Source organism: Oncorhynchus gorbuscha, unplaced genomic scaffold (assembly GCF_021184085.1).
Source record: "Oncorhynchus gorbuscha isolate QuinsamMale2020 ecotype Even-year unplaced genomic scaffold, OgorEven_v1.0 Un_scaffold_4164, whole genome shotgun sequence".
Taxonomy (NCBI): Eukaryota; Metazoa; Chordata; class Actinopteri; order Salmoniformes; family Salmonidae; genus Oncorhynchus; species Oncorhynchus gorbuscha.
This window is the reverse complement of record NW_025748251.1, coordinates 1-25076: the sequence shown is the minus strand read 5'-3', so window position 1 is coordinate 25076 and position 25076 is coordinate 1. Positions and strand designations below refer to the sequence as shown.

At 48.6% G+C, this 25076-nt stretch overlaps 1 protein-coding gene across 1 annotated transcript; it reads left to right on the top strand.

The window, feature by feature from the left end:
* Positions 1 to 8163: 8163 nt before the first annotated feature.
* Positions 8164 to 23444, top strand: LOC124028442 (protein Mis18-alpha-like). The gene is made up of 5 exons (XM_046340491.1): positions 8164 to 8451; positions 18322 to 18391; positions 21955 to 22077; positions 22535 to 22637; positions 23424 to 23444. The coding sequence occupies exons 1-5, from the start codon at positions 8214 to 8216 to the stop codon at positions 23442 to 23444; spliced, it is 555 nt and encodes a 184-aa protein (XP_046196447.1). The 5' UTR covers positions 8164 to 8213.
* Positions 23445 to 25076: the final 1632 nt, after the last annotated feature.

The window sequence follows — 25076 nt, the reverse complement described above, 5'->3', positions numbered from 1 at the left end:
ACAGCAGACACAGTGACAGACACAGTGACAATAGACACAGCAGACACAGTGACAATAGACACAGCAGACACAGTGACAATAGACACAGCAGACACAGTGACAATAGATACAGCAGACACAGTGACAATAGACACAGACAGACACAGTGACAATAGACACAGCAGACACAGTGACAATAGACACAGCAGACACAGAGACAATAGACACAGCAGACACAGTGACAATAGACACAGCAGACACAGTGACAATAGACACAGCACACAGCAGACACAGTGACAATAGATACAGTGACAATAGACACAGTGACATAGTGACAATAGACAGACAGCAGACACAGTGACAATAGACACAGCAGACACAGTGACAATAGACACAGCAGACACAGTGACAATAGACACAGCAGACACAGTGACAATAGACACAGCAGACACAGTGACAATAGACACAGCAGACATAGTGACAATAGACACAGCAGACACAGTGACAATAGGCACAACAGACACAGTGACAATAGACACAGCAGACACAGTGACAATAGACACAGCAGACAGCAGACATAGTGACAATAGACACAGCAGACACAGTGACAATAGACACAGCAGACACAGTGACAATAGACACAGCAGACACAGTGACAATAGACACAGCACACAGCAGACACAGTGACAATAGACACAGCAGACACAGGGACAATAGACACAGCAGACACAGTGACAATAGACACAGCACACAGCAGACACAGTGACAATAGACACAGCAGACACAGTGACAATAGACACAGCACACAGCAGACACAGTGACAATAGATACAGCAGACACAGTGACAATAGACACAGCAGACAGCAGACACAGTGACAATAGACACAGCAGACACAGTGACAATAGACACAGCAGACACAGTGACAATAGACACAGCAGACACAGTGACAATAGACACAGCAGACAACAGACACAGTGACAATAGACACAGCAGACACAGTGACAATAGACACAGCAGACACAGTGACAATAGACACAGCAGACACAGTGACAATAGACACAGCAGACAGCAGACACAGTGACAATAGACACAGCAGACAGCAGACATAGTGACAATAGACACAGCAGACACAGTGACAATAGACACAGCAGACACAGTGACAATAGACACAGCAGACACAGTGACAATAGACACAGCAGACACAGTGACAATAGACACAGCAGACACAGTGACAATAGACACAGCAGACACAGTGACAATAGACACAGCACACAGCAGACACAGTGACAATAGACACAGCAGACACAGGGACAATAGACACAGCAGACACAGTGACAATAGACACAGCACACAGCAGACACAGTGACAATAGACACAGCAGACACAGGGACAATAGACACAGCAGACACAGTGACAATAGACACAGCACACAGCAGACACAGTGACAATAGACACAGCAGACACAGTGACAATAGACACAGCACACAGCAGACACAGTGACAATAGATACAGCAGACACAGTGACAATAGACACAGCAGACAGCAGACACAGTGACAATAGACACAGCAGACACAGTGACAATAGACACAGCAGACACAGTGACAATAGACACAGCAGACACAGTGACAATAGACACAGCAGACAACAGACACAGTGACAATAGACACAGCAGACACAGTGACAATAGACACAGCAGACACAGTGACAATAGACACAGCAGACACAGTGACAATAGACACAGCAGACAGCAGACACAGTGACAATAGACACAGCAGACAGCAGACATAGTGACAATAGACACAGCAGACACAGTGACAATAGACACAGCAGACACAGTGACAATAGACACAGCAGACACAGTGACAATAGACACAGCAGACACAGTGACAATAGACACAGCAGACACAGTGACAATAGACACAGCAGACACAGTGACAATAGACACAGCACACAGCAGACACAGTGACAATAGACACAGCAGACACAGGGACAATAGACACAGCAGACACAGTGACAATAGACACAGCACACAGCAGACACAGTGACAATAGACACAGCAGACACAGGGACAATAGACACAGCAGACACAGTGACAATAGACACAGCACACAGCAGACACAGTGACAATAGACACAGCAGACACAGTGACAATAGACACAGCAGACAGCAGACACAGTGACAATAGACACAGCAGACACAGTGACAATAGACACAGCAGACACAGTGACAATAGACACAGCACACAGCAGACACAGTGACAATAGATACAGCAGACACAGTGACAATAGACACGGCAGACAGCAGACACAGTGACAATAGACACAGCAGACACAGTGACAATAGACACAGCAGACACAGTGACAATAGACACAGCAGACACAGTGACAATAGACACAGCAGACACAGTGACAATAGACACAGCAGACAGCAGACACAGTGAAAAGAGAGAAACTGTGGCTGAAAGACAGGAAAACTGCATTTATTTATCTGTGCAAGAGAGTGGTCATCGATGGGAAAGAAATGCGGACAAATCAGAACATTGGAGTGAGGGGCGGAGTCTATCTCGGACAGAACTGTCGGGCCAAAAAATGATTACCAGGTCCAGGTATTATAAAATGTACACAAACACTTGAATGAGAAAAGGCTGACCTGAGAACTGGTAAACTCAACACTAACTATAGGTGAATGAGAAAAGGCTGACCTGAGAACTGGTAAACTCAACACTAACTATAGGTGAATAATGAGAAAAGGCTGACCTGAGAACTGGTAAACTCAACACTAACTATAGGTGAATAATGAGAAAAGGCTGACCTGAGAACTGGTAAACTCAACACTAACTATAGGTAATAATGAGAAAAGGCTGACCTGAGAACTGGTAAACTCAACTAACTATAGGTGAATAATGAGAAAAGGCTGACCTGAGAACTGGTAAACTCAACACTAACTATAGGTGAATAATGAGAAAAGGCTGACCTGAGAACTGGTAAACTCAACACTAACTATAGGTGAATAATGAGAAAAGGCTGACCTGAGAACTGGTAAACTCAACACTAACTATAGGTGAATAATGAGAAAAGGCTGACCTGAGAACTGGTAAACTCAACACTAACTATAGGTGAATAATGAGAAAAGGCTGACCTGAGAACTGGTAAACTCAACTAACTATAGGTGAATAATGAGAAAAGGCTGACCTGAGAACTGGTAAACTCAACATTAACTATAGGTGAATAACTGCTTATTGTAAAGTGTACACAATGTCTCCCCCCTTGTGGGAGTTTCAATACTTTGGTAACTTTATGACCAATATTTTATTTATTTTTTTGTTGGAGAGGATGATAATGGGATGGAAACCCTTTTGAGTTACATGTCCTTAGGAAAAGCTTATATTTTCACATAACAAGGTTGTTAGTTGAAGTTTATGCCTTTATCTCATTGTTCAATCAATGTCGGGGGTATTCGTAATTTACTCAAACGTAAGGCTATTTTCCTGTAATGCAGACTTTTACTTTCTACAAGAGACTCATGCTTGTCCTTCCGGTCTATCTTTTTGGAAAAATCAATGGGGTAACGATATCTGATTGTCAAATGGCAACAACCACTCTGCAGGTGTAGCAGTTTTAAGAGGTGCGTTTAAAGGGAAGGTCATCAGTAGTAAGACTCACCACTCTGCAGGGGTAGCAGTTTTAAGAGGTGCATTTAAAGGGGATTAAAGGGGAGGTCATCAGTAGTAAGACTCCCCACTCTGCAGGTGTAGCAGTTTTAAGAGGTGCACTTAAAGGGAAGGTCATCAGTAGTAAGACTCCCCACTCTGCAGGTGTAGCAGTTTAAAGAGGTGCATTTAAAGGGAAGGTCATCAGTAGTAAGAATCACCACTCTGCAGGTGTAGCAGTTTTAAGAGGTGCATTTAAAGGGATTAAAGGGAAAGGTCATTTAAGACTCCCCACTCTGGGTGTAGCAGTTTTAAGAGGTGAAAAGGTCATCAGTAGTAAGACTCCCCACTCTGCAGGTGTAGCAGTTTTAAGAGGTGCACTTAAAGGGAAGGTCATCAGTAGTAAGACTCCCCACTCTGCAGGTGTAGCAGTTTAAAGAGGTGCATTTAAAGGGAAGGTCATCAGTAGTAAGAATCACCACTCTGCAGGGGTAGCAGTTTTAAAAGGTGCATTTAAAGGGAAGGTCATCAGTAGTTAGAATCACCACTCTGCAGGGGTAGCAGTTTTGAATTTAAATGGGATTAAAGGGGAGGTCATTAGTGAGACTCACCACTGGGAGCAGTTTTAAGAGGTGCATTTAAAGGGAAGGTCATCAGTAGTAAGACTCCCCACTCTGCAGGTGTAGCAGTTTAAAGAGGTGCATTTAAAGGGAAGGTCATCAGTAGTAAGACTCCCCACTCTGCAGGTAGCAGTTTTAAGAGGTGCATTTAAAGGGAAGGTCATTAAAGGGTAGCAGTTTTAAGAGGTGCATTTAAAGGGAAGGTCATCAGTAGTAAGAATCACCACTCTGCAGGGGTAGCAGTTTTAAGAGGTGCGTTTAAAGGAAGGTCATCAGTAGTAAGAATCACCACTCTGCAGGGGTAGCAGTTTTAAGAGGTGCATTTAAAGGGAAGGTCATCAGTAGTAAGACTCACCACTCTGCAGGTGTAGCAGTTTTAAGAGGTGCATTTAAAGGGAAGGTCATCAGTAGTAAGACTCCCCACTCTGCAGGTGTAGCAGTTTAAGAGGTGCATTTAAAGGGAAGGTCATCAGTAGTAAGAATCACCACTCTGCAGGGGTAGCAGTTTTAAGAGGTCAAAGGAAGGTCATCAGTAGTAAGAATCACCACTCTGCAGGTGTAGCAGTTTAAAGAGGTGCATTTAAAGGGAAGGTCATCAGTAGTAAGAATCACCACTCTGCAGGGGTAGCAGTTTTAAGAGGTGCATTTAAAGGGAAGGTCATCAGTAGTAAGACTCACCACTCTGCAGGTGTAGCAGTTTAAAGAGGTGCATTTAAAGGGAAGGTCATCAGTAGTAAGACTCACCACTCTGCAGGGGTAGCAGTTTTAAGAGGTGCATTTAAAGGGAAGGTCATCAGTAGTAAGAATCACCACTCTGCAGGGGTAGCAGTTTTAAGAGGTGCATTTAAAGGAAGGTCATCAATAGTAAGAATCACCACTCTGCAGGGTAGCAGTTTAAAGAGGTGCATTTAAAGGGAAGGTCATCAGTAGAACGAAATAAAAAACAAGGATAGTTTTATTTGTATTATTTCTCCTTTCTTATTTTTATTGGTCACACAAGTTATGGCACTTCATATAAATAAGGATAGTTTTAGGGGTATTCAGATACAACACAAAGAGATCAAATGTTCACAATTGGCCGACGACACCACCATTTTCTTGAAAGATCACATGTATCAGGTTTATCTCCGAATATTAGGTGCTATTCCTCTCTTAGGAGAATATAACAATACTCCAAGTGCAACTGTTGAGGATTTTGTAGCCTCAATACAACTAGAAGAAATTGACATTTTAAACTATAACATGTTTATATAAGGAAACTATTTCAATATGTTACTATTCCCTCTGCTAAAATGTACTGGAATACAGCCCTGGGACAAGGTAACTGGAACAACGTTTCGTTGTTGTCTGGTAAATATTGTATATCTAATAAGATGACAGAAGTATCATAAAAACTCATTCATAGAATCTACCCTGTAAAGACCTTTATCATACACAGATTGTAATTAGCTGTTGATAACAAATGTGTATTTTGTGATTGATTGTGACCCAGAGACTCTTGACCATTTATTTAGGGACTGCACTTATGTCAGAAGATTTATTTAGGGACTGCTCTTATGTCAGAAGATTTATTTAGGGACTGCTCTTATGTCAGAAGATTTATTTAGGGACTGCTCTTATGTCAGAAGATTTATTTAGGGACTGCTCTTATGTCAGAAGATTTATTTAGGGACTGCTCTTATGTCAGAAGATTTATTTAGGGACTGCTCTTATGTCAGAAGATTTATTTAGGGACTGCTCTTATGTCAGAAGATTTATTTAGGGACTGCTCTTATGTCAGAAGATTTATTTAGGGACTGCTCTTATGTCAGAAGATTTATTTAGGGACTGCTCTTATGTCAGAAGATTTATTTAGGGACTGCTCTTATGTCAGAAGATTTATTTAGGGACTGCTCTTATGTCAGAAGATTTATTTAGGGACTGCTCTTATGTCAGAAGATTTATTTAGGGACTGCTCTTATGTCAGAAGATTTATTTAGGGACTGCTCTTATGTCAGAAGATTTTATTTAGGGACTGCTCTTATGTCAGAAGATTTATTTAGGGACTGCTCTTATGTCAGAAGATTTATTTAGGGACTGCTCTTATGTCAGAAGATTTATTTAGGACTGCTCTTATGTCAGAAGATTTATTTAGGGACTGCTCTTATGTCAGAAGATTTATTTAGGGACTGCTCTTATGTCAGAAGATTTATTTAGGGACTGCTCTTATGTCAGAAGATTTATTTAGGGACTGCTCTTATGTCAGAAGATTTATTTAGGGACTGCTCTTATGTCAGAAGATTTATTTAGGGACTGCTCTTATGTCAGAAGATTTATTTAGGGACTGCTCTTATGTCAGAAGATTTATTTAGGGACTGCTCTTATGTCAGAAGATTTATTTAGGGACTGCTCTTTATGTCAGACGATTTATTTAGGGACTGCTCTTATGTCAGAAGATTTATTTAGGGACTGCTCTTATGTCAGAAGATTTTGGATTTTGAAGATTTTCTTTTCAAAGAAACGACTATTAATGTTAATTTGAAAGATGTGTTTTATTTTGAACCAAATGACCCTGATTGAACTTTCATTGTTCATTTGTTTATCTTTCCTGGAAGATTCTTTGTCCATAAAATGAAGTGGGCAGAGAACAAACCCCTTTTCACATTATTTAAGATTGATTTCAAAATAATATTTCAATTCTTCAGTAAATGTAAAAACAACAAAGCAATATGCACCACCTTCCAGACCCATATCAAACATCTACAATTCAAAGTTAAATCTAGAATTGGCTTCCTATTTCGCAACAAAGCATTCTTCACTCATGCTGCCAAACATACCCTTGTAAAACTGACCATCCTACCAATCCTCGACTTTGGCGATGTCATTTACAAAATAGCCTCCAATACCCTACTCAACAAATTGGATGCAGTCTATCACAGTGCAATCCGTTTTGTCACCAAAGCCCCATATACTACCCACCACTACAGCCTGTACGCTCTCGTTGGCTGGCCCTCGCTTCATACTCGTTAGCCAAACCCACTGGCTCCAGGTCATCTACAAGACCCTGCTAGGTAAAGTCCCCCTTATCTCAGCTCGCTGGTCACCATAGCATCTCCCACCTGTAGCACACGCTCCAGCAGGTATATCTCTAGTCACCCCCAAAACCAATTCTTTCTTTGGCCGCCTCTCCTTCCAGTTCTCTGCTGCCAATGACTGGAACGAACTACAACAATCTCTGAAACTGGAAACACTTATCTCCCTCACTACCTTTAAGCACCAACTGTCAGAGCAGCTCACAGATTACTGCACCTGTACATAGTCCACCTATAATTTAGCCCAAACAACTACCTCTTTCCCAACTGTATTTAATTTATTTATTTATTTTGCTCCTTTGCACCCCATTATTTTTATTTCTACATTGCACATTCTTCCATTGCAAAACTACCATTCCAGTGTTTTACTTGCTATATTGTATTTACTTTGCCACCATGGCCTTTTTTGCCTTTACCTCCCTTCTCACCTCATTTGCTCACATTGTATATAGACTTGTTTATACTGTATTATTGACTGTATGTTTGTTTTACTCCATGTGTAACTCTGTGTCGTTGTATCTGTCGAACTGCTTTGCTTTATCTTGGCCAGGTCGCAATTGTAAATGAGAACTTGTTCTCAACTTGCCTACCTGGTTAAATAAAGGTGAAATAAATAAAATAAAAGTATTTGAAATTGAAAATGAATCTCGATATGTAATACCCCCGTCTGTTAGGTTTATGTACTCTTGTTTGTATATTTCTGAGGAGTTTTGTATTTGTTGTGTTCATAATAAAAATAAATTATAATTAAAACAAATAAATAATAATATATATTTTTTTTTAATTAAAAAAATGATGACATGAAACTTCCGCTTTTCTTTTTTTAGGCATGACGTATTTCCTGTATCGTCTGTCGCCAAACCCGCCCAAGTTCGAAAAAAATAAAATAAACATGTCTGGGAGAAGAGCACTTTGCAAAGATTCAAACGTGACATATGAAGTCACCGTCAACGATGGAGTTTATGCTGACTCGACCATCATTAAGGACAACTCTAAACAAGGGAAGTTCGTAGAAGACGACGATAGCGACCCACCGGTCGTCTTTTTCTGCGGGAGTTGCAAGTTGCCCGTCGGTGACTCGTTGTCTTGGGCTGGGAGTGAGGACGAAAAAAATCAAATACTGCTGAACCGTAAGTTGCTGGCGGACTACATTGTAGATCTGGATAGTGTGATAACCTTGGTTTGTGTCAGAATTACAATGCATTACTCATTTTGTTCGTGTCTGTTTTGACACTGAACAATGTTATTGAGAAGTCCCCCCCCCCGCCCGGTTTTTCCCAGATGGCGAAACGAGGTTCAAATTGTATTTGTCATCTGCGCCGAATACAACAGATGTAGACTTGACCGTGAAGTGTTTAACTTTACAGTGGGAGTCCTTTCCCAACGATGCAGAGGTCATTAAAGATGCAAAATGCAGACAGCGCTCCGTCCGACATTTCCTGGTTACTACAATTTATAAAAAATTGGCCTAATTTCATTTCTGTGACAAAATGAACAAGGATTGTGTGTAGAGGATCATTTGTACCTTAACTACTGTGAAATATATTTTCCATTCGTCCAAAATAATGTACTTTCAGCTGTTTTGAAACGGGTGTACAAAACCAAAGTAAAATATTGTAGCGACCCGCACAAACAGCTGTGTGTTATGTGTTAGGCTAGGAGGTGGTTGTGTTGTACTGACCAGTACCCGGTGTTCAAGGGGTCCAACCTGTCAATCAACCTGCTATCTGCCAATCACGGGAATGCCTGGAATGTTCTGATGCCGGGCATCCTGGTGGTTGGTGGAGTGGCGTGGAGGGGGGTTGGGCAGGGGGGTGGAGCATTGGAAGTTAAGACCAGGTTCAGCTTTTGTTCTCTCTCTCTTACGTCTGGGCTTCACAAGAGAAGGTCACGATTGGCTTGTGTCATCTATTTGGCGTGTGCTACGGCCCAAACAGTAGCCTGTGTAAAGTTGGTGTAATAAACCGTCAATTCGTAAACTCAAGCCTCTGTCAGGACAATTGTTCCTTTATGATCTAGTCGGGTCATTACATTGGTGTCAGAAGTAAAAACGTTGATACAAGTTAGCCAGCTAGCTAGCTGACTTATGTGGCTAGGCTACCGTAGGTGAGAACGGGGATGGAAAATGCTTAGAGGGAATCCGAAAGTGAAGGTGGAGGTAGGGGACGATTATGGCCAAGGAGCTGCATGTGAATGGACGTCGGGGCTCTGTCTGAGGAGATCGCCAGGGCGTCGGAGCGCAGAGGCCGCTTGAGGAGGACGTTAGGAGCGATGGCGGCTGGGCGGGCATGAGTGCTTCGTCGAATGTATTTGCGCGGATTCTGGTGGGCGGACCGAAGTGGTGACGTCGACGCGTGATGAGGAATCTGGGGCTCAGGATGTAAACAAACATGGCGCGCCCAGTTCCCGGCTGCGTCCGTATCTGTTAAGACCCCGAAATATTCCGGTAAGGCGGATTGGAAGCTTTTCATGCTCAGTTTGAACTGTTAGCTCATTTTAGGGGGTGGTCGGATGAAGAAAGGGCACTGCAGTTGGCTTTATGCCTCACGGATGAAGCTCTGGCCTGTTTGATATTGATTAGCCCTGAGGACAGGCATGATTATGGGGCTTTAGTGGGAGCACTGAGGAGGCGCTATGGTCAGTGTGTACAGCCCGGGCTACTGCGCTCCGAACTGAGTAATAGACGCAGGCAGCCTGGAGAGCCTCTACGGGTGCTAGCTAATGACATTGAGAGCCTCTCTCGGCGGGCATATGCTCACATGCCCCCCTCCGTGCAGAGCGAGCTAGCACGGACCAGTTCATACAGGCGCTCTCTCCTACGGAGCTGCGCATACAGACCCAGCTGGCTCATCCTGAGTCATTGCAGACAGCCTTGGAGATGGCTTTGGAGAGGGGAGCTGGTGTGGGCTGGGGCTTCAGCTGGGGCTTTGGTGGGGGTGCAGGGAGACACACCCTCTGTGCGAGCTGGGGGCAGAGCAGTCCGGAGCCGGAAAAGCCTGCTTGGGTGGCCGAAATGACAAAACTCATTCGTGCTGTGTCGCTACAGGCGGAACGAAACACACGCCCTGGTCCCAGGGTCTGCTGGGGTTGTGGCCAGCCAGGCCATCTGCGCCGAGTTTGCCCCATGTCCCCAGAGCTCAGGGAAACGGCTCGGGGTCCGCATAGACCGGGTAGTGCGGACCCCTGGCTTTCTATCCCAACCACCATCATCTTCTGGAGGAGCCCACCGGCACAGACGGGAAGCAAGGCTCCACTTCCCCAGAAGCAGACGAGGGCAAGCGGATGGAGCCTGTTGTTGTGGTGGGCCGGACCTGTGTTGGGGACTTTTGTCATGTCCCTGTCACTGTGGAGGGGGTGCCCTGCTCCGCCCTGGTGGACACTGGTTCCACAGTAACCCTGGTGAGGCCAGATATTGTGCCAGGTTGGACTCAGTGTGAGCCTACAACTGTGCAGCTCCGCACAGTCACAGGTGAGCTGGCACCCATGAAAGGGAAGGGAATAATGACTCTGACAGTAGGGGGCAGGACTGTGCGTCATCCTGTGTGGGTGGCGGCTGTGCAGGACCCTTGTATCCTGGGGTTGGACTTTCTTAGGAGCACAGGCTGCCAGTTAGACCTAAATAGGGGCACACTGAGCTTCCAGGGAGGGACGGAAGTCACCATGGCCCCCTAATGTCACATTCACTCAACCCAACAAACCCTTTACTCCAACAGTTAAAGCAGCAGAGACTCATGGCTGCGCCCCCTCCCCCACAGATGTGGGTGACTTTTCCCCAGTCCCCCTGTCACCTACAGCGGTGTGTTACATTCCCCCAGCTACCTCCATGACACAGCCCTCTGTGAGCCCGGGTCGCATCCCCCAGCCCAGCTACCCCAGATGGGAGAGGAGAGGACACTGTCTGCAGTGAGGAGATATGGGGAGGAACTGTGTTGGTCTTGACCCTGAGCAGCAGGAACGGTTGTGGCAGTTGCTGTTTGAATTCAGAGACAGCTTTGCGTTGAGTGAGGAAGAGGTGGGTCAGACTCATCTGGTGCAGCATGAGATCGACACAGGTGATGCTCGACCCATCAAGATGCGTCCCCGCCGTATCCCGCTGGCACGCCAGGAGGCGGCAGACAAGGCTGTGTTGGAGATGCAGCGGGCAGACTTCATTGAGCCCTCAGACAGCCCCTGGGCGGCGCCAGTCGTCATGGTTCCGAAGAAGGGGGCAAGCTGAGGTTCTGTGCGGACTACAGGCGGCTGAATGAGGTAACCAGGAAGGACTCATACCCCATACCACGTATCGATGAGTCGCTGGACCTGGTTAGGGGTCCTCCTGGTTCTCCTCACTAGACCTCCGCAGTGGCTACTGGCAGGTGCCCCTCTCCCCAGAGGCCAGAGCCAAAACTGCGTTCTCCACTAACAGAGGACACTGGCAGTTCAAGGTCCTGTGCTTTGGCCTGTGCAACGCTCCAGCTACTTTTGAGCGTTTGATGGACAGGGTGCTGGATGGCATCCCCGACAGCAGTGTCTGGTATACCTCGATGACATCCTGGCCCATGGCAGCTCCTTCCAGTCAGCCCTGGGGGCGCTACGGGCGTGTGCTGGAGAGGGTGGCTGCCGCAGGTCTGAAGCTCCACCCCGAGAAGTGCCACTTCATGAGGAGAGAGGTGTCCTTCTTGGGCCACCGAGTGGGGAAGGAGGGGATCAGCACCATGGAGGACAAGGTAGGGGCTGTCAGAGACTGGCCCACCCCCACCGACCAGCGTCAGCTGAAGAGCTTCCTGGGCCTGGCCTCGTACTACAGGAGGTTTGTACGGGGCTTCTCAAGCGTTGCTGCTCCACTGAACCGCCTGCTGCCGAAGGACAAGGCTTTCACTTGGACAGTGGAGTGTGAGGAGGCGTTCAACACCCTCAAACGTGCACTGATCGAGGCCCCCGTGCTCGCCCCCTGACCTCACCTTGCCCTTTATCCTGGACACAGACGCGAGCAATGTGGGCATGGGTGGGGTGCTGGCCCAGGTGGGGCCAGAGGGGGAGAGAGTGGTGGCGTACTTCAGCAAAACATTTGACAAACATGAGCGCCGCTACTGTGTCACCCGGCGGGAGCTCTTGGCTGTTGTGGCTTCCGTCAAACACTTCAAGTACTACCTGGGTGGTCTGCCCTTTACTGTAAGGACTGACCACTCTGCTCTCCAGTGGCTCATGTCTTTCAGAGAGCCAGAGGGGCAGGTGGCACGCTGGTTGGAGGAGCTTCAGCCGTATGACTTCACGGTGGTGCACAGGGCAGGGGCACGCCACTCCAACGCCGACGCCATGTCCCGTCGGCCCTGTACTGCAGACGGCTGCCGCCACTGTGAACGGAGAGAGGGACGGGAGAGAGAGCTGCGGGCAGAGGAGGGTGTCTGTGCCACAGTGTGTCGGGCGAGCGGGCCTGTCTGCTGTGAGCTGCAGACTGTCGACGTGGCTGAATGGCGGCAGCAGCAGGGACGGGACACAGACCTACAGCCAGTGCTACAGTGGGTAGAGGCGCAGGTGAGGCCACCATGGGAAGAGGTGACAGCGCTCTCACTCGCGACCAAAGGGTTGTGGTCGAAGTTTGAGAGACTGCGGCTGGCTGATGGCGTGCTACAGCGGGCATGGAAGGAGTCAGCTACGGGAGAGGAGAGGTGGCAGGTGGTGGTCCCAAAAGCATTGCGGGAGGCTGTGCTCCAGAGTACTCATGGGGGGGTGGGGACTGGACACTTTGGGGTCACAAAAACACTGCGCCGTCTCCGTCAGGGCTTCTACTGGGGGCAGCACAAGAGGGATGTGGAGGACTTTTGTCGCCGCTGTGACAACTGCACAGCGAGAAAGGGCCCCCCAGGCCGCTCTCATGCTCAGCTACAACAGTTCCCAGTGGGGGCTCCCATGGAGAGGGTGGGAGTGGATGTAGTTGGGCCGTTCCCCACCACAGACAGTGGAAACCGCTGGGTGCTCACGGCCATGGACTATTTCACAAAATGGCCCGAGGCCTATGCTCTGCCTGACCAGGAGGCAGAGACCATCGTCGACGCCCTGACAGCGGGGATGTTCAGCAGGTTTGGAGCTGCAGAGTCCATCCACAGCGACCAAGGCAGAAACTTTGAGTCCCGTGTGTTCGCCACCATGTGTGAGAGGCTGGGCATGCACAAGACCCGCACTACTCCTCTCCATCCTCAAAGTGATGGCCTTGTGGAGCGCTTCAACAAAACGCTTGGACAGCAGCTGGCCATCGTCTCTTCCAAACACCAGCATGACTGGGACAAGCACCTGCCTATGGTCCTCATGGCATGCCGCTCCGCTGTCCAAGACTCCACTTCCTGCACGCCTGCCCTCCTCATGCTGGGGAGAGAGATCCGCACCCCTGCGGAGATGGCGTTTGGTCGGCCCCTGGATAGCCCTCATGTTCCTCCGGGGCCAGGACCGCCTGGAGACAGCCCACACCTTCGCCAGAGAGCAGCTGGTGAATGCAGGTGTGAGGCAGAAAAGGAACTATGACGTGCACACCCGGGGAAGGCACTTTGTGGCTGGGGAGCTGGTCTGGGTCTACAGCCCCTAAGGAAAAAAGGCAGATGCCCCAAGTTGGACAGTCACTGGGTGGGACCCTGCAGTGTCCTGGAGAGGGTAGGGGAGGTTGTGTACCGGGTGCAGCTTCCTCCCAGGGGGAGAAAGGTGGCACTGCACCGGGACAGGTTAGCCCCATACAGAGGGGCCTCTTCTCCCCAAACCCCAGGAACCCCCACAATTCCCCTCTCTGGCAATGACATTCTCCAGGCACCCACCCTCAGGTGCCGCAGACAAGGCTCCAGACAGCCCACTCCCCCAGTCTCCCCCCCTGTGTCACCGCGTGGTTCCCCAGAGCCACGGACTGTATTACCCGTTCCCGCTTCCTTGTCACCCATATCCCTGCCTTCATCCCCTGGGTCCCAGAGGGGCACTCTGCGACCATCACGACCACGCAGGCAAAGGAGACCTCCGGGTCGCTTCAGAGACTTTGTTTGTTCCCTCGGGGACGAGGGACTTTGTGGTGGGGGGGCTGTGTAGCGACCCGCACAGACAGCTGTGTGTTATGTGTTAGGCTAGGAGGTGGTTGTGTTGTACTGACCAGTACCCGGTGTTCGCGGGGTCCAACCTGTCAATCAACCTGCTATCTGCCAATCACGGGAATGCCTGGAATGTTCTGATGCCGGGCATCCTGGTGGTTGGTGGAGTGGCGTGGAGGGGGGTTGGGCAGGGGGGTGGAGCATTGGAAGTTAAGACCAGGTTCAGCTTTTGTTCTCTCTCTCTTACGTCTGGGCTTCACAAGAGAAGGTCACGATTGGCTTGTGTCATCTATTTGGCGTGTGCTACGGCCCAAACAGTAGCCTGTGTAAAGTTGGTGTAATAAACCGTCAATTCGTAAACTCAAGCCTCTGTCAGGACAATTGTTCCTTTATGATCTAGTCGGGTCATTACAATATGTTAATCGCGGGAAGCATAGAAATAGTGCAGAACAGATCTACCGCCTCTTAGACTTGCTTTCAATGACACATCTGTAACACACATATGTGAATTTCTTCTGGTCTCCTTAAAGACTTTGCAGATTAGAAATAGCATGAATAGAACTAACATTCGTTAGAATCAGTGCGGTTTGTTTGTTCTACATAATGCCTTCAGAAGGGCTGTCTAACTTCCAGGTACAAAATGTATTTATTAAGAATCCTCATTCGTTGCTGCCGCAGGAGGAACATTGTCCGATGTTGAGATGTGTCTGTTACTTGAACTCTGAAGCATTTATTTGGGCTGCAATTTCTGAGGCTGGTAACTCTAATGAACCCATCCTCTGCAGCAGAAGTAACTCTGGGTCTTTCTTTCCTGTGGTGGTCTTCATGAGAGCCAGTTTCATCATAGCGCTTGATGGTTTTTGTGACTGCACTTATAGGAACTTTCAAAGTTGTTTACATTTTCAGGATTAATTGACCGTGTCAAATTTTTGTCCGTCCTCCTCCTTCTACCCATATGAAAGCAGCCACAACGGTGGAATTAGCTGTTTCCTTCAAAATCTAAGGACAAAGCGAAAACAAGTTTTTGGAAATGTTTGCAAATGTATTACAAATAAACAACATAAGTATTCAGACCCTTTGCTGTGAGACTCGAAATTGAGCTCAGGTGCATCCAGTTTCCACTGATCATCCTTGATGTTTCTATAACTTGGAGTCCACCTGTGGTAAATTCAGTTGTTTGGACATGGTATGGAAAGGAACACACCTGTCTATATAAGGTCCCACAGTTGACAGTGCATGTCAGAGCAAAACCAAGCCATGAGGTTGAAGGAATTGTCCGTAGAGCTCCGAGACAGGATTGTGTCTGACCTTTTTGGGGATTTCTACAACTTGATTGGAGGCCACCTGTGGTCCTTGAGTGGCCCAGCCAGAGCCCGGACTTGAACCTGATCAAACATCTCTGGATAGACCTGAATCAAAATCAAATCAAATTTTATTTGTCACATACACATGGTTAGCAGATGTTAAATGCGAGTGTAGCGAAATGCTTGTGCTTCTAGTTCCGACAATGCAGTAATAACCAACAAGTAATCTAACTAACAATTCCAAAACTACTGTCTTATACACAGTGTAAGGGGATAAGGAACATGTACATAAGGATATATGAATGAGTGATGGTACAGAGCAGCATACAGTAGATGGTATCGAGTACAGTATATACAGATGAGATGAGTGTGTAGACAAAGTAAACAAAGTGGCATAGTTAAAGTGGCTAGTGATACATGTGTTACATAAGGATGCAGTCGATGATATAGAGTACAGTATATACGTATGCATATGAGATGAATAATGTAGGGTAAGTAACTTTATATAAGGTAGCATTGTTTAAAGTGGCTAGTGATATATTTACATCATTTCCCATCAATTCCCATTATTAAAATGGCTGGAGTTGGGTCAGTGTCAATGACAGTGTGTTGGCAGCAGCCACTCAATGTTAGTGGTGGCTGTTTAACAGTCTGATGGCCTTGAGATAGAAGCTGTTTTTCAGTCTCTCGGTCCCAGCTTTGATGCAACTGTACTGACCTCGCCTTCTGGATGATAGCGGGGTGAACAGGCAGTGGTTCGGTGGTTGATGTCCTTGATGATCTTTATGGCCTTCCTGTAACAACGGGTGGTGTAGGTGTCCTGGAGGGCAGGTAGTTTGCCCCCGGTGATGCGTTGTGCAGTCCTCACTACCTCTGGAGAGCCTTACGGTTGAGGGCGGAGCAGTTGCCGTACCAGGCGGTGATACAGCCCGCCAGGATGCTCTCGATTGTGCATCTGTAGAAGTTTGTGAGTGCTTTTGGTGACAAGCCGAATTTCTTCAGCCTCCTGAGGTTGAATAGGCGCTTCTGCGCCTTCTTCACGACGCTGTCAGTGTGAGGGACCAATTCAGTTTGTCTGTGATGTGTATGCCGAGGAACTTAAAACTAGCTACCTCTCCACTACTGTTCCATCAATGTGGATAGGGGGTGTTCCCTCTCTCCCTCTCCCTCTGCTGTCCTGTGTTCCTCTGCCGCCCTGTGCACCTGGGTACTGGACTTCCTGACGGGCCGCCCCCAGGTGGTGAAGGTAGGCAACAACATCTCCTCCCCGCTGATCCTGAAAATAGCAGTGCTGCGACCCTCCCCATCCAACCTGACAGAGGATCTGCAGAGAAGAATGGGAGAAACTCCCCAAATAAAGGTGTGCCAAGCTTGTTGCGTCATACCCAAGAATACTTCACGTAGTCACTGCCAAAGTACTAAGTAAAGGGTGTCAATACTTGTGATATTTTAATAAATTAACAAAATTCTAAACCTGTTTTTGCTTTGTCATTATTGGGTATTGTGTGTAGATTGAAGAGAAACCTATTTATTCACATGTTGGTACAAGGCTTTAACCGAAACAAAATGTGGGAAAAGTCAAGACGCCAGGGTAGTGGGTTCGATCCCCGGGACCACCCATACGTAGAATGTATGCACACATGACTGTAAGTCGCTTTGGATAAAAGCGTCTGCTAAATGGCATTTATTATTATTATTATTACTTTCCGAAGGCAGTGTTTATGAACCGTACAGCCCTAACCCATTTCATGTGTAAAATCCATAGGTATCAGCCTGCTCAGTAACACCCACAGTACACTACTATGTAGAGTTTACACACACATTACCATCTTAGTCTGCTAAATGGCTTATATTATATTATTAGTTCTATTGCAGGTCTCTGAAACTACTGTGCAATTAGCCATTATTAGCTCTGAATGATCAATACACGTAATACATTGACTGGTGAGCTAATGCAGTGGGTGTAATCAATGCCTGTTCTACCTACTCAGGGGGGGGGTTAGTTAATCTAGTTGGTGATGCCTGTCCTACTCGGGGGGGGGGGGGGGGGGGGTTAGTTAATCTAGTTGGTTACCCCTGCCCTATGCAGTGGGTTAGTTAATCTAGTTGGTTACCCCTGCCCTATGCAGTGGGTTAGTTAATCTAGTTGGTTACCCCTGCCCTATGCAGTGGGTTAGTTAATCTAGTTGGTTACCCCTGCCCTATGCAGTGGGTTAGTTAATCTAGTTGGTTACCCCTGCCCTATGCAGTGGGTTAGTTAATCTAGTTGGTTATCCCTGCCCTATGCAGTGGGTTAGTTAATCTAGTTGGTGACCCCTGTATGTGAATTGACACTATAATCTCGCACGTGAAGTTCGACTCCGTTTTGGGGTTAGGGTTATTTCAGTTTTAATCATTTATATAAAGTTTTTACAGTGATACTGTTCCATGTGCCACCCTGTTCCATGTGCCACCCTGTTCCATGTGCCACCCTGTTCCATGTGCCACCCTGTTCCATGTGCCACCGCGAGGGGTACTTGATGGAATTGGCAAGACCACAAACACATCTTGGATCAGGCTATTGTCTAAGGACAAGACAGATTGATTTCCTAATTAGATATTGTTCTCCCAATTTCCCAAAGAGACTGAACAATTCCCTCTTTTTATATTGCAGGTGTCAGTGACAATGTTTTGGTTGGCAAAGAAACTCACTTCTCTGGTACCTGTAAGAAGGATCTAGGCTGGTAAGTCAGAGCGTATGTCTGTTAGCCGTATGTCTGTTAGCCGTATGTCTGTTAGCCGTATGTCTGTTAGCCGTATGTCTGTTAGCCGTATGTCTGTTAGCCGTATGTCTGTTAGCCGTATGTCTGTTAGCCGTATGTCTGTTAGCCGTATGTCTGTTAGCCGTATGTCTGTTAGCCGTATGTCTGTTAGCCGTATGTCTGTTAGCCGTATGTCTGTTAGCCGTATGTCTGTTAGCCGTATTGTCTAGCTAGCTGCTAATAACCTCTGCCAAATTCCTCAATGTTTACCTTCATCATAGACAGAATCTTCGTATTAAATCGAATCTAATATTAACCCAGAAGTAAAATATTGTGTAATTTGGTCATCTGTGTGATACACCCCCCCGACCCGACCTGAGCTGTTGTCTGATACTCCCTCCCCCTGACCTGTCGTGTGATATTCCCCCTGACCTGTCGTGTGATATTCCCCACCCCTGACCTGTCGTGTGATATTCCCCCTGACCTGTCGTGTGATATTCCCCCCCCGACCTGTCGTGTGATATTCCCCCCGACCTGTCGTAATATCCCCCCCGACCTGTCGTGTGATATTCCCCCCGACCTGTCGTGTGATATCCCCCGACCTGTCGTGTGATATCCCCCCGACCTGTCGTGTGATATCCCTCCCCCCGACCTGTCGTGTGATATCCCCCGACCTGTCGTGTGATATCCCCCCGACCTGTCGTGTGATATCCCCCGACCTGTCGTGTGATATCCCCCGACCTGTTGTGTGATATCCCCCCCCCGACCTGTCGTGTGATATCCCCCCGACCTGTCGTGTGATATCCCCCCCGACCTGCCGTGTGATATTCCCCCCGACCTGCCGTGTGATATCCCCCTGACCTGTCGTGTGATATTCCCCCTGACCTGCCGTGTGATATCCCCCTGACCTGCCGTGTGATATCCCCCCCCGACCTGCCGTGTGATATTCCCCCGACCTGTCGTGTGATATCCCCCGACCTGTCGTGTGATATCCCCACCCGACCTGTCGGTGATATTCCCCCCCACCCGACCTGTCGTGTGATATTCCCCCGACCTGTCGTGTGATATTCCCCCGACCTGTCGTGTGATATTCCCCCGACCTGTCGCGTGATATTCCCCCCGACCTGTCGTGTGATATTCCCCCCGACCTGTCGTGTGATATTCCCCCCGACCTGTCGTGTGATATTCCCCCTGACCTGTCGTCGTGATATTCCCCCTGACCTGTCGTGTGATATCCCCCGACCTGTCGTGATATCCCCCTGACCTGTCGTGTGATATCCCCCTGACCTGTCGTGTGATATTCCCCCCCGACCTGTCGTGATATTTCCCCCGACCTGTCGTGGGATATTTCCCCGACCTGTCGTGGGATATTTCCCCCGACCTGTCGTGGATATTTCCGACCTGTCGTGGGATATTTCCCCGACCTGTCGTGTGAAATTTCCCCCCCCCCGACCTGTCGTGTGATATTCCCCCCCGACCTGTCGTGTGATATTCCCCCCGACCTGTCGTGTGATATTCCCCCGACCTGTCGTGTGATATTCCCCCCGACCTGTCGTGTGATATTCCCCCGACCTGTCGTGTGATATTCCCCCCCCGACCTGTCGTGTGATATTCCCCCCGTCCTGTCGTGTGATATCCCCCCCGACCTGTCGTGTGATATCCCCCGACCTGTCGTGTGATATCCCCCCCCCTGACCTGTCGTGTGATATCCCCCCTGACCTGTCGTGTGATATCCCCCTGACCTGTCGTGTGATATCCCCCCCTGACCTGTCGTGTGATATTCCCCCTGACCTGTCGTGTGATATTCCCCCTGACCTGTCGTGTGATATTCCCCCCCTGACCTGTCGTGATATTCCCCCCGACCTGTCGTGTGATATCCCCCCGACCTGTCGTGTGATATCCCCCGACATGTCGTGTGATATCCCCCCCCGACCTGTCGTGTGATATTCCCCCTGAACTGTCGTGTGATATCCCCCCCCGACCTGTCGTGTGATATCTCCCCCCGACCTGTCGTGTGATATCTCCCGACCTGTCGTGTGATATTCACCCCGACCTGTCGTGTGATATTCACCCCGACCTGTCGTGTGATATTCACCCCGACCTGTCGTGTGATATTCACCCCCCGACCTGTCGTGTGATATTCACCCCCCGACCTGTCGTGTGATATTCACCTCCCGACCTGTCGTGGTGATATTCACCCCCCGACCTGTCGTGTGATATCCCCCGACAGGTCGTGTGATATCCCCCCGACCTGTCGTGTGATATTCCCCCGACCTGTCGTGTGATATTCCCCTGAACTGTCGTGTGATATTCCCCTGAACTGTCGTGGGTGATATTCCCCCGACCTGTCGTGTGATATTCACTTCCGACCTGTCGTGTGATATCCCCCGACCTGTCGTGTGATATCCCCCGACCTGTCGTGTGATATTCCCCCGACCTGTCGTGTGATATTCCCCTGAACTGTCGTGTGATATTCCCCCCCGACCTGTCGTGTGATATTCCCCCCCGACCTGTCGTGTGATATTCACCCCCCGACCTGTCGTGTGATATTCACCCCCCGACCTGTCGTGTGATATCCCCCGACAGGTCGTGTGATATCCCGACCTGTCGTGTGATATTCCCCCGACCTGTCGTGTGATATTCCCCCCGACCTTTCGTGATATTCCCCCTGAACTGTCGTGTGATATTCCCCCCTGAACTGTCGTGGTGATATTCCCCCCGACCTGTCGTGTGATATTCACCTCCCGACCTGTCGTGTGATATCCCCGACCTGTCGTGTGATATCCCCCCCGACCTGTCGTGATATTCCCCCCGACCTGTCGTGTGATATTCCCCCTGAACTGTCGTGTGATATTCCCCCCCCCCGACCTGTCGTGTGATATTCCCCCCCGACCTGTCGTGTGATATTCACCCCCGACCTGTCGTGTGATATTCACCCCCCGACCTGTCGTGGATATTCACCCCGACCTGTCGTCTGATATTCACCCCCGACCTGTCGTGTGATATTCACCCCCCCGACCTGTCGTGTGATATTCACCCCCGACCTGTCGTGGTGATATCCCCCCGACAGGTCGTGTGATATCCCCCCCCCCCGACCTGTCGTGTGATATTCCCCCGACCTGTCGTGTGATATTCCCCCGACCTGTCGTGTGATATTCCCCCCCGACCTGTCGATATTCCCCCTGAACTGTCGTGTGATATTCCCCCTGAACTGTCGTGTGATATTCCCCCCCTGAACTGTCGTGTGATATTCCCCCCCGACCTGTCGTGGTGATATCCCCCCTGACCTGTCGTGTGATATCCCTGACCTGTCGTGTGATATCCCCCGACCTGTCGTGTGATATCCCCCGACCTGTCGTGGTGATATCCCCCCGACCTGTCGTGTGATATCCCCTGTCGTGTGATACCCCCCCCCCCCGACCTGTCGTGTGATATTCCCCCCCGACCTGTCGTGTGATATCCCCCGACCTGTCGTGTGATATTCCCCCCCGACCTGTCGTGTGATACCCCCTGACCTGTCGTGTGATATTCCCCCCCTGTTACAGCCTGAAAGTCCACCTGACCTGTCGTGGCTGCAGCTCTCTGCTTGGCATGGTCTACATCTCTACACCCAGGAAACTGGACCACATCAGGTCTCTGTTCTACCTCAATGTGACTGCCATAGAGAGGTGAGCCATGGGGGGGGGGGGCAGGGGGGGCAGGCTGTCTGAGCAGGACTTGAACCAGTGACTGATATAGTTGTAGTAGTTATCGTGGGGGAATTTAAACATTGACTTTTAAATATTGGTGATTTTCACAATGTTTATGCAGCACGTGTTGTCCTGTTTTCATGGCAACGGGCCACATCTTGCTGCTGTGATTGGTATTTCAACTAACAGAAATGGGAGGTTATCAATGTTTTTTATTGTTCATATTCTTTGTAGATCTGTGTGGAAATATTTATCTTAGTGTGGTCTGGACTCTCTCACACAGCATCTCTGACACTCATGATGACAAATCATGTTGCCAGTAGTAACAGCCCCGCTAAAATATTTTTAGATTGATTTACGAGATGATAGTTTGTCTATTCTGTTGGCTTTAAAAAGTAATTTATATTGATGTAAAATCATTCTGCGGTCCGTGCAGCTATGTCCTGGGGTCTTCCAGTCAGCAGGTGGCAGCAGTGAGCCCCAAGCAGCAGCCGGTCACTCTGGAGTACAGACAGGCTGTAGAGCGACAACTGGATGAGGTAACCCTCTGGACTGTGAAGCTTCCCGTTAGTTCACTACTGTTGATCAGGGCTCTGTCATGTGTGTTTGAAGAAGGTATTACTTGCAATGATCTTGTGGGAGTGGATTGGTTAAGACACACCCACATTAAACCACGCCTCCCAACACCCACCCACATTAAACCACGCTCCCAACACCCACCACATTAAAACCACGCCTCCCAACACCCACCCACATTAAACCACGCCCCCAACACCCACCCACATTAAACCACGCCCCCAACACCAACCCACATTAAACCACGCCTCTCAAAAACACCCACCCACATCAAACCACGCCCCCAACACCCACACACATCAAACCACGCCCCCAACACCCACACACATCAAACCACGCTCCCAACACCCACACACATCAAACCACGCCTCTCAAAACACCAACCTCATTAAACCACGCTCCTAAAACACCCACCCACATTAAACCACGCTCCTAAAACACCCACCCACATTAAACCACGCTCCTAAAACACCCACCCACATTAAACCACGCTCCTAAAACACCCACCCACATTAAACCACCTCTTTACAAAGTAATTTCATGCCATACATTTATATTGAAGTGAACCTTCAGAGCCCATTGATGAGGACATGTTGTCTGGTGGACATCTGGTCTGGTGGAGACATGCCAAACTGGGTCTTCATTAGCCAATAGAGAGAGACCCGGGACAACCAGAAGGCCAATCAGCTTAATCACGAACCAATCGTCTCCCACAGCAACTTCCTCCTAACCTTCCCCGTGCCTCGCAGTCGTGTGATTCGCCAAAATGAAATGACAAGTACTTTACTCAGCACGTCAGTCCTATAGATCCCAGGCTTATAGGATGGAGACGAGGTTATTGACAAGCCAATCGTAGACACGAGGTTGATAGAGGAGTTTGGCATGATGGGCACACTGGTTCCCAGGGCTTGTTCTTTGTCTGCTTATTACCTGTGTTTGTCTTGGAGAAAAACGCACACTAGATGGTGGTGTTGCTCAGGAACGGCAGCCGTAGACACTGATACTGTACCAGCAGGAACAATAGAATGTCTGTTTATTTCTTTTCTGTGTGTGTTTGTTTTGGGGGGCGGGTTCACTTAAGGTGTCCGCATGCTTCCCAGCTGAAACAGTTTGTCAGCGCTTTGTGCATATATTATGATGACGTTTTGGGCTCTGGCCCCGGGCTACGGGGGCTCTGGCCCCGGGGCTGGGCTCTGGCCCCGGGGGGCTACGGGTTCTGGGGTTACGGGTGGGCTCTGGCCCTGGGCCTCAAGCATGGGCTCTGGCCCGGGGCTACGGGCCCTGGCCCCGGGGGCTACGGGCCCTGGCCCCGGGGGGCTACGGGCTCTGGCCCCGGGTTTTATCTGCTGTCTCCGGCACATACTTTTTTTTCTGAAGTATAATGAAGGTCGGAAACCGACGCCCTTGTCAGTGATTTGGTCAACATTGGGGATTCTTCAATCAAGTCTTTGCATGAAAACAAGTTCTCTCGTTGAACTCTTTCATAGGCAAAATACTTCACCAGTCGCCTTAGTTCGATGTCAAATTGTCACCTAAGATCTCTTCAGCAAAATGTCAATTAATGGCCGATTTTTTAAAATATTTTTTCGAGCTACAAGATCTTGGATTAATTATATTTTGAAGAAGTGTATACCCCTACGCCGACTCAAAATGGACAAACTACTATTGCCGCTTTTTCAAGCGAAGGTGTTTTAATGCGAACAAACTCGCGCAGACTTCGACGCCAGCTGAACTCTGACCTGGTCAGACACTCTGTTTCTTAATGTATTCTGTCTGAGAGGCAGAGACCATAAGTTTGGGCTTCTTCCACCTTGTAAATTTCACCCACCTTCATCCTCTCCTTCCTCCCTCTCTCCCTCTGTTCTCTATCCCCATCTCTCTCTCCTCCTCCTCTGTCCCCCTCCCTCCCTTCTCTACTTTTTTCCTCCTCCTACTCCTCTGTCCCTTCCTCCTTCCTCTCTTCCCCTCTTCCCTCCCTTCTCTCCTCATCTTCCTCCCCTCTTTCCCCCTCTCTAGATTAAGGCGGTGACTCTGCTCCATGGGGCAGAGGTTGCTGGTGCTGGAGGTGAACAGCAGAGTAAATGTCATATGTGATGATGCATCTTGACAGTGATGGACTACGTCATGGGGCCCGGGGCCTGAGGTCTCACATACACACAGTACTAAGTAATCAACCTCCCTCCCCATTTCTACCTAAATCCCACTTTGCCCTCTACCCCCCTCCTTTGTTAGTTCTGATGGGGAACCACAAGAGCCACAATCTGTTTGTTCCACAAGGTTTAAACACCTCTATCACAATAAATGGCACCCTATTCCCTATATAGTGCACTACTATAGACCAGAGCCCTATGGAACCCTATATTCCCTATATAGTGCACTACTTTAGACCAGAGCCCTATGGA

Bases quoted from the DNA above. Each gene is read 5' to 3' on its own strand.
- LOC124028442 (XM_046340491.1), top strand. From the start codon at position 8,214: ATGTCTGGGAGAAGAGCACTTTGCAAAGATTCAAACGTGACATATGAA. The intron at 8,452-18,321 runs GTAAGTTGCTGG...TTTATATTGCAG, and splicing joins AAATCAAATACTGCTGAACC to GTGTCAGTGACAATGTTTTG. The intron at 18,392-21,954 runs GTAAGTCAGAGC...CCCCTGTTACAG, and splicing joins TGTAAGAAGGATCTAGGCTG to CCTGAAAGTCCACCTGACCT.